This window comes from Opisthorchis viverrini, assembly GCF_000715545.1.
Source record: "Opisthorchis viverrini unplaced genomic scaffold opera_v5_158, whole genome shotgun sequence".
In the NCBI taxonomy this organism is placed as follows: domain Eukaryota; kingdom Metazoa; phylum Platyhelminthes; class Trematoda; order Opisthorchiida; family Opisthorchiidae; genus Opisthorchis; species Opisthorchis viverrini.
In genome coordinates, this window is record NW_008751812.1 from 600,896 (window position 1) to 614,949 (window position 14,054).

The 14,054-nt window shown below is 43.3% G+C and overlaps 1 protein-coding gene across 1 annotated transcript in view; it reads left to right on the forward strand.

The window, feature by feature from the left end:
* T265_07040 (hypothetical protein) overlaps window positions 1-12,911 on the forward strand; it is a gene marked incomplete at both ends in the record, with an annotated part of 59,574 nt that extends 46,663 nt beyond the window's left edge. Inside the window, 5 exons of the mRNA XM_009172464.1 lie at window positions 65-296; window positions 2,074-2,396; window positions 6,598-6,823; window positions 9,673-9,822; window positions 12,832-12,911. Of these exons, the coding sequence (XP_009170728.1) occupies window positions 65-296; window positions 2,074-2,396; window positions 6,598-6,823; window positions 9,673-9,822; window positions 12,832-12,911 (1,011 nt within the window). The remainder of the gene's footprint in view (window positions 1-64; window positions 297-2,073; window positions 2,397-6,597; window positions 6,824-9,672; window positions 9,823-12,831) is intronic.
* Window positions 12,912-14,054: the final 1,143 nt, after the last annotated feature.

Consider the following 14,054-nt stretch of genomic DNA (forward strand, 5'->3'; position numbering starts at 1 on the left):
CCATAACTTTTTGTGTACGTGCGCCACTTCATTGCTTCATTTTCTTCCATACTGTTGTTTTCAGGCTTTCACAGATGGTTTTGTTGGCTGCCTGTCCAATCTTCTTATCAATGGAGTGGTGCAAGATATGCGCGGCTTAGTAGAACGTGGCGTATTTACCTACGGACTCAGTCCCGGCTGCAAGCCAAAGTGTGACACTAATCCTTGCCTAAATCGTGGAGAGTGCGTTGAACACTACTCACACTATCTGTGCGAATGCGGACTGACCGCCTACCGCGGGTTCATTTGCGGAAGAGGTAGGCTATTCAACCCATGGCTTTCTTCTTTCGTCTAGTCTTCTTACACTTCCTACCCTTCTTTATCCAGTTTTCCAAGCTGATGTGCTCATCGGTTAGCTTGCAGGACTGGTTACTGCCACTCGATCAACAGTGATCAGCCAACCAGAGTAATAATACGCTGCCTTGAAGCTTAAAACCTATGATTTCTTATTATATCTGTGTGATTTTCTGAAGTCGACAGCTGGTTTCGGATGCCGCAGTTTGACACGGAATTCTACTCCTTCTGACAATACTTTGCACGGAATTTGATTCCCCGATAAGCTCTATTGATGCCGTACCACATTAAACCGTGTTACTTTGGTGTCTGAATACTAGTTTGGACGAATTACGCAGTTGATTAAATAACACCACAAACACTGAATTCGTGCAAGACCTGTCTTCAGTTGCATACCACAGGAGTTTGTGCAGTGATCTCTTTGCTGAATGATCTGACAAATCGCATTGTCATTTGAAGTTTTCCAATCAGGTGAATATCAGGAAAGACACATCGCGCAGCAGATTCCCAAAGAACCCAGGTGTATCTCCATTTCTTTTGCATTTTGCACGGTTCGAAGAGCTCGGAGTAATACGTTGACATACCCCTTTTTACCACCAACTGTCCAGAAGGCACGTGAAACTGATGTTCTGTTTAGACGCAATACACTACTCATAAGGTTGCTGAAAATCCTTTGACAGCCCACGACCGGTTTCATTCTTCTTGGGGCTCATCAAGTAGGCACAGTCCCTGAGTTTCCGTCAACCGGAATCTGTCGTTTATAATTTCTTCAAGCAACTGAATGTGAGTTTCCCGCAAAACCAAATTTGTTTACAAATAAGTGTATTTTGATGATGTTCTGTTCACTGAAACGCGCACAAATGAAACTGCAGGGTTCAATTTCTCATTATTCTTGACTACTCACGAGTATCTTATACGGGTTTGCTTCACTTATGTCTGCCAAGGGCGTTTATGTCTTTGTCATGAACCATCTAAAGTTTTGTACCACATTAAACCGTGTTACTTTGGTGTCTGAATACTAGTTTGGACGAATTACGCAGTTGATTAAATAACACCACAAACACTGAATTCGTGCAAGACCTGTCTTCAGTTGCATACCACAGGAGTTTGTGCAGTGATCTCTTTGCTGAATGATCTGACAAATCGCATTGTCATTTGAAGTTTTCCAATCAGGTGAATATCAGGAAAGACACATCGCGCAGCAGATTCCCAAAGAACCCAGGTGTATCTCCATTTCTTTTGCATTTTGCACGGTTCGAAGAGCTCGGAGTAATACGTTGACATACCCCTTTTTACCACCAACTGTCCAGAAGGCACGTGAAACTGATGTTCTGTTTAGACGCAATACACTACTCATAAGGTTGCTGAAAATCCTTTGACAGCCCACGACCGGTTTCATTCTTCTTGGGGCTCATCAAGTAGGCACAGTCCCTGAGTTTCCGTCAACCGGAATCTGTCGTTTATAATTTCTTCAAGCAACTTGAATGTGAGTTCCCGCAAAACCAAATTTGTTTACAAATAAGTGTATTTTGATGATGTTCTGTTCACTGAAACGCGCACAAATGAAACTGCAGGGTTCAATTTCTCATTATTCTTGACTACTCACGAGTATCTTATACGGGTTTGCTTCACTTATGTCTGCCAAGGGCGTTTATGTCTTTGTCATGAACCATCTAAAGTTTTTAGTCAGTGAATCCTAGATCATTGTGTGAGATTTTATGACACTTCTATCTTTGACAGAGGTGGGTGGAACGTTCAATAACGGACCTATGATCATGATTTTGTTGGATCGGCCGCACGACAGACTGGGCACTGTAGAGGAATACATCCAAGTTGGATTCAAAACTAAGTCAAAGCGTGGCATCTTGATGGAAATGCGTGGAGCCGGTGACACGAACTACATCATCGTCAAAGTAAACAATAACGGGGGAATCACAATTGAATTCGATGTCGGTTTCAAGCGATTTGAGGTGACTACCAACTACGATATTGATCTGTGTAACGATCAGCACCATATGGTTTATGCGTGGCGTACGGATATGGGCACAAAGTGGCATTTAAAGGTTAGTTATTCGTTAGATTTTTTCTGGTGCATGAGTAACGAAATCCGTTATCAAATATCTGCAGAGTATTAACAGTCAGCAAGTTTCGGCCGCAAGGTATCTAGAGGGAGTTGGGTTGTGAAGTAGTGTTCACATAAAGTAACGTGAAGGTTCATGCAGCTACTGATGAATAACTGAATGCAGTACACAACTACACAGCCGTCACATGGAGAGTTGTTAGGTAGATAATTAACATGTCTGGTTGGAAACTCTTCTGGGGCTTTTTTACAGTGGGGGTTGACGAAGACTCTGGATGGTGCACCGTAATTGGTGAGTAATTTGATCAATCAAATTCAAGGGATTGCCAATAGCTCTTTTGGGGTTTCCTGACGTTCGGGATAGGATATCATATATGATGCCCGGATTCGTACTGGCTGTTTGACCTAACTCTGGAACTTCAAATAAATCAGTGAACTGTACAGGCCATAGCAAAGAGCATACTGAGTCATCTGCGACCTGGGTTTATCGAATATTCCAACCTAACGTCAAAGCTTAGTTGCCTTCACCGGATCTTACCAAGGAGGCACGATTTCAGGGTTAGGGAGCCACAGCTTTTGTGGTTGTCAGTTAAAACGGTTGAAAATGGTGCTAAAATCAGCCTCTCAAGAAGACGTATGAACAGTCCCGTCAAATAACTTTCTGGTATCAGAGGACTTATCATTATCGTCCAGTGGTAATCGTCTCGGCTGCTTCTGGTTCGTTCGACAAGTAATATTTAAACGGCTAATATTTATCCAGCACATTGACTAGTTTACCTCAAGTAATTAGTTGCCCGTATCGACCAGATCAATCACACTGGTCACGGTTTTCACTGATTCACTTCTGCTCCTGCACGAGAGAGCTGTTGGAAGAAATGATGTTTCAACATTCCGTTCCCTAAACTGATTTGTTTGCCGTCGGACCATCCCGTGAGTATTTGGGGCTAGCACAATCGCACTAAGCTAGCATACAAGGATGTCCCGTAAAGGGGGCTTATCCTTCAGATATTGTCTGATTAGTAGGCGGGTGGTGATGACCGTTATTTCAAAAGTTCTATTAGGTCTTCGGACCAGAGTTTCACTGACTGGATCAAATTTGAAGAGAAAACGTAAGAATGAAGGTTTGCAAGGCCAGCTGTGTGAACCGTATACGGGACTTCTAGGTTCCTCCAGGAATCTGCGCACCTTTTCAATGCACTTGATGTTCTTCGTAAATGAACCAAGTTTAGTCCATTTCTGAGAAACCATTGTCAGGCAAAAACGTCGAATTGGAGATGGCATGAGCAAACATTCCTTTATCACCGAATACTTTATTAAAAAATCTCAGGTTCGAGAATTGCTGTGAATCCGTTTCATTTCAGCTTAGCTGTTTTCAGTTCCCTGCCCCTTCAGTGGTAAGCGTGATGGAACAAAGCAATGCGCGTTTTTGCCGGGTCAAAGTTCCTCTAACACGCAGGTAATCCTCTGTGCTATACGGAAGATATGGTTTCATATGCGTTAGTGCTAGGCGCTAGGCCGGAATCACCAGACCAACTCAGTTTTATGAAATGGATGCATTCCAAGTGTGCACAAGGTTCAGGGCTGTACGTAGATTACACAATTTGACCACCTTCGTGCTGCTTGTCAACCGATGCCAAATGCTAAATGTTTGACGGGTCTTTTGACCCAAGTGATCTAGTTCATGTACAGCCACCGGGGAATAAAATAATGACAGTTTATTCTAAGGGTGTGGATATGGAAAGGGGTGTCGAAGTTCAGCCATATCGCACTTGGTTTGCACAGGTCTGGATGTGATAAGAAGGGCTTATAGGGGACTTATTACCTTGGATGTCTCCTTGGCTCTAGTTTCTGTTCTGATACTCACCGCTTTAAACGAACTCAACAAGGTGGTCTTTTTCTGTCACCTAATATGTGTTCCTGAGTCTCACTGGAACGTGCTTTATGGTCACTAAAGCTAAGCAGTGAACTGTTGCAAAAACTGAAACGTGTATGTTGTCTACTGTAGTTCTCATCTTATCTGCTTCTTTGGAAGATCTCATCGAATCACCTGGCAACTAATTAAGGTGATTCAGTTCAAATTGGGTAAGGAGTTTTTTGTGACTTCAGCTGTTCTCCGTCCATATCTTACTTGACAGGCGCATTAATTCAGATGTAGTGGGGTAACTATCTCATCTTTTAGTGGAATACACCATCACCAACACACGTGGGAGTACAAAAGATTACAAATCTGTGTGGGCATCTTGTCTTCGCTAACAAATACCGGCGACGAAACCCTGTGGTAACTTACTGACTCACCAGCACGATAGAAGTGGGATGATTCACTTTACCGAAATGCGGAGCTCATTCGGCCTACCTCCATGGGCCTCCCAGCATCTGCCTGTTCGGCCTTGACCTGCCAAGGCAACAGACCCAGTTCATAAACTTTACGCAAACTGCCCTTTTTTACCATTATGGTAAGATATTTCATGTGAACGAAAACTTTTCTGGTAGGTTCAGGCACTGTTTGGACTTCTCTGTTAACCTGCGGGGCGATTTAAAGCCAGGGGAATAATCATAAAATTCCGTTGGGCAAAAGCCCTTGTTTACGGACATTCTTCAAAGCCACAAATGACAGACGGTTGGCTTTTATCTTAAGAATATTACAGTACAAGGTGGATAAGCTCAATGAAAATGTTTAGAACAGCCTTATTCAGATCAGAGCTTAGCAACAAGAGCAGTACTTTAAACGCGTACAAGCCATACCGGTCTAATCTTGCTCATGATGACGATCATGATTACAGTGAGTCAACCCCAGCGATTTCATCGTCACTTTGCGCTGAGAACGTGAGCAGCAGCAGTTGGAAACCATACCATATTGCATTCAAGCACACGTACATACACGCAGATACATGTGCAGGGGTCTACAGCACCCTCGGGTCTGGTTAGAGGGAGGCTACGTACAACTGGACCTATAACAAGTCACAGCCTGTCTCTGTTCACAAGAGTATCGCCACACACTGGGTTCACCTTCTAGACGATCAAGGCTTTAGTTTGACTCCGGTCTTTGCTACGAGAAAAGAATAAAAACGTGGTATGAATGTGGGCGCATGCTGTCAGCATGAATTGAGGCCTCTTGTAGTGCGTGCTCGTGACTGTTCGGATCTGATCACTTGTTTGTCATTCATTAGCTACTTTTGTGAGAAGCCTTATGCTCACAAACAGTGCACTTAGCAGGAGTGATTCAAGCCACATCGGTCAGTTTTATGCATAAAGTTCTTACAAATGTGCACATGAAGTTTTAGGGCAGATCGTAGAAAATTCTCCTTACGTGGAGATCACTCGTTAGACGTTTGCGTCACAAAACATTATTGTTCTGCTCTTTTGAAGTTCTACCAGACAAGTAAAGGGCAATAACTGTTAGATGAAAAACAGTACTAAATGGAATTCTAGTTGACAATTCTAGTCAACAACCAATAAACTCACCCGAGCCACCAATATTTCAACACATTACCAGTCCTAGTTATGAGGAGAAAGTCTTGTGCTCAGCCTCCGGCATTAGGTTGTACCCCGTATTGGATCATACATACCGGACAGGCCATAATTTTATAACCTATCACTCAAGAAAAATGTTTTTTTTCCGGCGTTAAGCCTTTCATTTCAACAATATCGGTTCAATAAATCCTGTTAGTGACATCTTCTGTAAGACTTGCACGTACTTTATAGCGTTCCTGAAGATCGAAATTCCAGATAGCTTGACTAGGTTATGACATAGAAGGTGTGGTTAGAAAACGATTACAGAGGGAAGAAAAACAGTTAAGTTAGTTGTGTCTAGATGCAATCACAGCGTCGATCATATGAGTGCCGAGTTGCACTGTGACGAATTCTGAAGCACAGTTGCGCACAAACCTACAGCCGAACTGTGGTGCAACATGGCAGAAAGCACTGAATATCCTTCACAACTTTTGTGATCGACTTCAGTATCCACTAAATGAGTTGGCTACTTGAGCTGAGGGGTGCTTGGATAAAGTTTGAGTGTATATCGATGTAATTTTGATATCGTCCGAAGTCATGCTTCAGTTAGTTGCCTAGCTCAGAGCAGGAAGCCAGACCTTTTTCCTCGTGAGTTTTGTTTTTACCAGTTCTGTTGTCAGAACGAATCCCTCCTATCCATAATTTGGTCCGGCCATTCTGCCGGTTTTTCACAGGTCGATGACTACAATGAAATAGTGGAGGACTTCACCAGTTACCTATCGCCTTCGGCTGATGTGCGCCTTGACGACCCGTGGGTGATCTTCATGGGACGCAATACTACCATGCAAGCAGCCGACGGATTTGATGGCTGCATTTATGCTGCTCAGTGGAACAACTTCTTCCCCTTGCACATGGCCTATCAAGACCCACCATTGCCCAACGTACTTATGTTCCCCAACGGTAAGCGCTTTGAATTGGAGACAAAACTAGTTGGTCCAATTGTTGTTGTCTCCACTGAGTAAAAGGCTGACTATCAAGTCGGACGATGTGTTGAACTTCCGACATATCTGCTTTGCAATAATGACTCCTTGGACACCCTTAGGAAGTTAGACCACCTTCATGGGAAGCATACAGTAGGTTTCCCCCTTACTCGCGATCCGGTGAAAGATTAATGAAAAGTCATTCCTCAGGAAAGTTTACATTCCACTTTTTTCATGATAGCCTCAACTATGTCTGGGGGCAATCTTTATCCTTTTTAGAGACTGAGCTGATGGCTGTTTTTGGCATTCTATAACGACCGAACTTTCTAGGAACGATGCCAGGTAGAACATACTATGAGTTAACAAACTGAGCAAGCAAATGCGTGTTGGGACCAAATATAGTAGTATATTCTCGTGAGTCTCCGTCTCTGAGGGATGAAGTCCGACTTACCTTGAAAAACCACTCAGTCAAAGGGTAAAATCCTGATGTTTACCTCACGTGTTCCACAATATCTTTTCAATAACATCGGAGAACAACGGATCGCCCTTCATAACGAATATATATATATATATATATATATATATATATATGGGGTGAGATGGCCGAAGTGGTTAGAGCGCGAATACACTGACCGGAAGGTCCATGGTTCAAATCCGATCTCCGCCTCTCGACTTCCGCTGTCTAGGCTTGGGCAACCTGACAGTATCCTACCCGTCGTGCCTCCTATGGGTGGCATTGCAGTTAGGCGCCGAAAGGGTGCTACAGCTGAACGATTTATATATATGTATATATATATATATATGTATAGGGGTTGTGTCCCTTAGTAAGCAAAATACCTCTCCTTAACATCTTCGGTGTGGATGTCACTGAAGGAGAATAAATAGTGTTCAAAGATGGTTCCCCGCTCTATCCCAGTACAGTTATTTAGTTGTATTTTGCTGAAGAGAAAGCTATGGCTAGCTCCAATTCAGCCCATCCCTCATCAAGTGGATGCGAATGAGTCAGTCACGTAGCCCTTCCATTTACTCCTTCAAACCATTTACCTCTTGATCAGTTGTCGGCAGTATGCTCAAGCAACTGGTATACGCACACGATATTGATGGATCTTGAACGTTTTGGTGTTGAATCACATTTTGTTCCAGTTTACCAGCGAGAACCCATCCTTTCCACACCATCCATCCTGAAGTCTCATCACTTGATGATCATGAAATGTTTTGACCAGATAATTTGTCCCATGAGAGTGACGGGTCCAGATAAATGCAATGTTTTGAAATGCGTCGGTCTAATAATCTTAGGCATGCAGAATCATGTCACATTAAACTTGGATTAAGTCTCGCCTTCGATTTTGCGTTCCCTGAGCTCAAAATGCTGACTAATCAGGATACGTTTATAAGTAGATTAGAGTTTCCAGTGCACTGATACTCAACGCATAAAGTAATTAACAGTCTTCTTTTTTTTTAGAAATGCTATGTGTGAAAACCCTGTAACCGCCCTACCTATATAGTCATTTTAAATCTCTTTTAAAGTTGTCCTGTTACTGTGCAGACAATAAGGAACTAATCACAGGTTGTTTATGGTTAGTTGGTCCGCTTATTTTACAAAAGTCGACATGAGTGCTAATAATATACGGTAATGACTTAATATAGGAAGAAAAAAATCACCGAGGCCCCGTCAATGCGGCGACTACAGGGACTGTACTTTCCAGGATATTCCTGAACAAACAGTCTTCTTTGTCCACAGCGGGACAAAATTGATTTTATTATGGATATTGCAAGTTTCATTTGACTCCTCTGCCGTCGTTTCATATTGGTGGTGTTGCAGTGTCCCGAATCATCGTTCAATATTCAGAACTGAGGTTCAATTGAAAGGTGTCTTACTTTGATTTTGAAATTAAGCGTTCGGTTCGCTTGTTCGTAGAGTGAATTCGGTAGCGTTCGACGATAGCACAGCAGACCTCTGTTTCCGGGTTCTCCACAAGCTACATTTTGGAACCGTTATGGGAGGGGAAGATCTGACAGGAGACCTGACTACAGATAGCGCGAAAAAGCAGATAAACATTGGAAATCGTCATACGGAGGTTGTACTTATATCTGTGTTCATAATATCTGTATTACTCATCCGAATTCAGAACACAATCTCCGCATGACTTCTTGGGGGAGTCATTTAAGGTTGTTAGGGTGGCTATGATTGGACAAGGAATTGAAACGGAACAAGATAAGTATGAAGCGAGAGTATTCTTGAGTCCACCGAGGGTGTAACGTGGTTCGGTACAGTCATTCATTTGAGAAAGTGGTGTATCCTGACCTGAATTGAGGACTCAAAATGAGCGATAAGTGAAAGTATGTAGCCATGTGTGGGTGGGGAAAGCGTGCACTAGTTAAATAATGGCCGCCTGACCCAAAGCAATACGTGTAGTCGTCCATTAGGCTGGGAAAATGTGAGTAGACATGGCCCAAAATTGTGATTCAAGCGCACATCCCTTTGCAGTTGGTTCTTGCGAACAGGTGATTAGCTGTCGTGCAGCTAAGGAGGCCGTGTTACCCCGTATTGGGGCGTAATAAGGAATAAAGATGTTTAAATAGGGGTTTAAAAGACTCGCGAAGGGTTACAAGACGTCTATCAGCGAGGGACAGTGACCTTTCTGATACAGGAGTTAGTAGTTTTGTGCACAGAAGCAATACAAACTGATTGTCCAGTGTCACGTCCAGCAACTGTCACAGTTCCCAATTTTTTATCACGAGTCTTTAAGTTTCCACTCCAGCATACACCTATACATGAAATTTAGGACGAACTCAACGCAACCTCACCACTGCCCTTGTTTTTTTCAGCCTCAGTTCGTGAGGATCTTTGTGGATTCATTGAAATATTACCTGAAGCCGAACCTCTGGAAATCCGCCCATCACCAGCGATTCCAACAAATATAACCCCGCCTGCGCAGGCTTTTGAGAAGGAACGCGAACAACGCATTATTGCCGGAGGTAAGTGCGTCAGCCAATGAGAATTTACTGGCGTTCATAAGGTCACTCCTTTTCTCCAAAATTTAAACAAAAATCAACCATGAAGAAGAATGGAGTGTTTCAGCGGAACTTTCACCATAAGCTGATCTTCGTACTGGCAAAAAGGCAACGAGTGTTCATTTACAAAATGTAACAGCAGTCGGGTTTATCGCATAATTCGAAAGAGAATTGGGAGATCACAGATCAATTCCCCATCGGTGAATATGAATGTCTTAAGGTCAGAAGAAACTTTTGTGCGGTCTAATTATTCCGCGCGTTTATCATACCTGTTAATCTTTTTCGCGTTGAAGAAGCGTCTGCTTTTCCTTTCATGTTATCCATACATGTTTGTCGTTCAGAGTTTATGAAAGCTACTTTTGCATTACGTCAACTTGCCGTCGATTGGAAACCCCCATCGTGGGAAATGAGTGACAATTTACAAGTTTTAGTCATGCAACATGTTGATCGAATTTCGATTCTGCTTGGATGGACACAAAGAAATGATAGTTCATAAATTTTGTTTGACCAGAGGGTCTCGGTGTCACCTATTGGAACCATGCTTGCGGTTACCTATACTTCGTCGCTGACATGGAATGAAACTGTGTTTGTGAGAAATAGATTTTGGTTTCAACCGAACAGCCTAGTGGTTTAAAGCGTGGATTACCGTTTCGGTAATCCTCTCATGGGTACCTTTAAGTTGGCTGTGGTCACCATCCTGATAATCTGTGCATCTGCTTTCCGGTAATAAGGACATAAGAATATACTTCTTGAAACTTTTATTCAAACTACAATCAATTTTCTAGTCCAAACTCATCCCAAAACTGGAATAAGGTGTTTGAGATCGTAGGAACAAAGGGTGAACGGCAATCTTCAAACGAGTTCGAATTTCCTGGAACTCTTGTCTGTCCAACACTGAAACTTATGACCTTTTGTTTTTTCCAGTTGTCACGGGACTCATTCTAATGCTGACCATAGTTCTACTGGTTCTCTTCTGTCGTCACTTCACATTCGAACGCGGGGACTATGAGACACGAGAAGCTAAGGGAGCATCGCAAGTACAAACAGCTGACATGGCGATTCAGTTCGGCCAAACGGGGCAACCGGAAGTGCAGGGCAAAGAATGGTGGCTGTGAATCCGGACAGTGTTCGATGCTTGCGTTTTATAGGCCGTTCATTTTGATTTACTTTATCTTTGTACAGTTTTGCAATTCTCATCTTCCTTGATCACTTTCGTTAGAGTAAAGGATAATTCACTGATAAATACGGTTACATTTTATGTTCATCGACAATAAAACCATTTTTTCTGGAAATTAAGGGTTGCTTTTGATCTGTCAGCAAACCCATGATTACTTTTTATACATAAACGAATTATATAAAATCGCTTCCTATGGGAAATGGATAAAGAGCACCCTTGTACCCTGGACAGGAGTGAATAATGTGATGGTTCGAGTTCAGTTACATGGTTGGCCTTGGGTCTCTACGGCAAACAGTCATAGTATTGTGCGCCTGGACTATCCTCCCAGGTTTGTATTTATGAACGTTATTGGTGTAATAAGTAATGATCTAGAGGGGACGATAGTACATATAAGTGTGGACGAATATACAAAATGGTGTCAAAATTTAGCTGTATTTTTAAACGTACAAGCCTGACATTTTGAACTGACGGGGGCGAGACGGCCCAAGTGGTTAGAGCGCGAATTTACTTCCCGGAAGGCCCGTGGTTCGAACCCGTCCTCTACCTTTCGACTTCCCCTGTCTAGGCTTTGGCAACCTGGCAATATCTCAGTCCTCGTGTTTCCTTCTGGTGGCGTGGCAGTTAGGCACCAAAAGGGTGTTACAGCTGAACGATGTCACGCATCCTGCAATCAGTTTATGATCCAACCCTATTCGAGACAGTTGGTCTTGGAATGTTTTGGACAAAGTGATACACGTTTCGTGATGAGATAACAGGATCACCACTGTCTTATGTGATGTATCTGTTTCTATATGCTTGAGTGAATTTTGGGTAAGTAGGTTCGGAATGGGGCCACGAAAGCGGTTCACAAATAAATTGGACATTGAAGAACTTGGCTCATGCAGCGAAAAACTGGAAAGTTGTTACCATGTCAGAACGATTTGTTTCGACCTTATCTTGTCGGAACCCATATGCTGTGCTTTGGCGTACGGGCTACTGCCCGGAAAACATCTCGATGAATCTCCAGCAACCTTATGAGTAGTGCATTACGAATGTACATGTATCGCGATATCTCGAATATTGTAGCAAGTGAAACTTGAGGCGGCCTGGTGCAGCACATTCAGTCGCTTGAAAACATCACAAACGAGAGGTTCAGCTGGGTTCCATATGAATCTCTCGCAAAACCAAATTTACTTGGAAATGAGTGTATTTTGCTAACATCTTGACTCATTTTTTTGCAACAGCGCTTAATGACATTCACATACATTGATTTGAGCACCCCTGTACTTGTACCCGTAGTTTTACAACGGGTTCGATCCGAACTACAGGTTAGCCACTGCAACACCTTCAGTGCTACGAAACAGAACCTAGTTCCTTGTGAGCTAACGGTGTGTCGTAATGTCATCTCACTGACATACCACCTGCGGTCTCCTAGCGGCTAGAGGCAGTAGTGATTGGTCTATCATCATCATCATCATCAACGACATGTGAGCTAAGTGTCGTAATGTCATCTCACTGACATACCACCTGCGGTCTCCTAGCGGCTAGAGGCAGTAGTGATTGGTCTATCATCATCCATCACATCAACGACAGCATGACATCAGTGCTCAACACCAATGCTTCACTGCCGTACAGCCATGACTTATTTGAAAGCCTTATTGTAAAGAAAAGAATAAAGGTGGATGGGGGAGGGACTTAGTGCTAGCTTAACACAATCATTCCGAGGTGCCTACACCTCCAGAAATTCACTCAGGCAATCTGGACAGAAACTGACAACAAGAACGCCACTGACATCGGGTGCCAGCCATATCTTGTAGTGTCTCCAACCAGGCACAGCGAGGATCACGCGGTCCCCATCCTGGAAGAAGAAATCATGCCATCGACCGGGTCGCCTTAATCCCCGAATGCAGCAGGATGGGGAAACGAAATCAGACAGTAACTTGGTTCTGACACCATAGCCTGTTTTAGTGGCGCGCTCGCCCAGTCGTATAATAGCACTTCGTACTTTGAGGGTGAGAGACGCAATTCGAAACGCATGGTAACATCACTTAGGTTATTTGGTGTGTTTCTTATCTGAATGGAAACTGAAAGAAGTAGCGCAACATTGGCCAAATATTCAATGAATTTAAGGGCTTCCCAGGAAAGAAGGTCCAAAATTAGGGTGAAAGACAACAAAAGTTTCTCACTTAATTAATCCACTATTAGGTTATGGAGAAAAGGTGACAAACAGTAAGCCTGAAGGGCACCACTTTTGGTCATGTTGGGAGAGTATTCCCAGCAGACCTTAACGCGCCCGCAGGTATATAGTATGATGGTTGGAGGACTGTGAAGAAAATGCGTGGCACACCATTGAAAGATAGACATCCCCACAAAGCAGCGCGACCGAGCCGGACATTACGTTCAGACATGAGAACAACAATTATTGTTTTTCTGTGTGACGATGCTCCAGCAGTTGTCGTGAGGTAGAGATATGGTAAATGCAGCCACGACCCGAACGGAACTCTGCTTGGTTTTCACGGCTCTCCTCACAAAGGTGCTGGTATTCCTGCGTGGGATCATATCTGTGGGCAACTTGGAAGCGATCATGATCAAACGGGCACTCTGATAATTGGCTGATATTCAGATATAACATCTATTTTGAAGACAGGAACGACATCAAATATCTGCTATTCCTTTGGCACTTCCTGTCTTACAAATGGTGTGCACAGGTGATTTCGAGCTGAGTAATTCTCCGTCCTTAGACAAAGCGGAGAAAGACAGTAAAAACCTTATCCCTTCATCTTCTGTTACGACCGAGCCAATAAAGTCCCATTGTGACCTTTGACCTTTATCTTGGAGATATGTATCACTGAGGGATTAAACTTGAATCGGGTCGTGGCCTGGTTCACAACCAAACGCTAAACTCTGCACTCCCGATTTCGAAAAAGTCTGTATTTTGCAGCCTGGCTTATTGTGGCTCCAGTGACAATTTTTTCACGACCTATCCTTAGCAACACTGGATGTCCTACAGATGAATGGTCTCCTCATCGGAGCGGAAAAA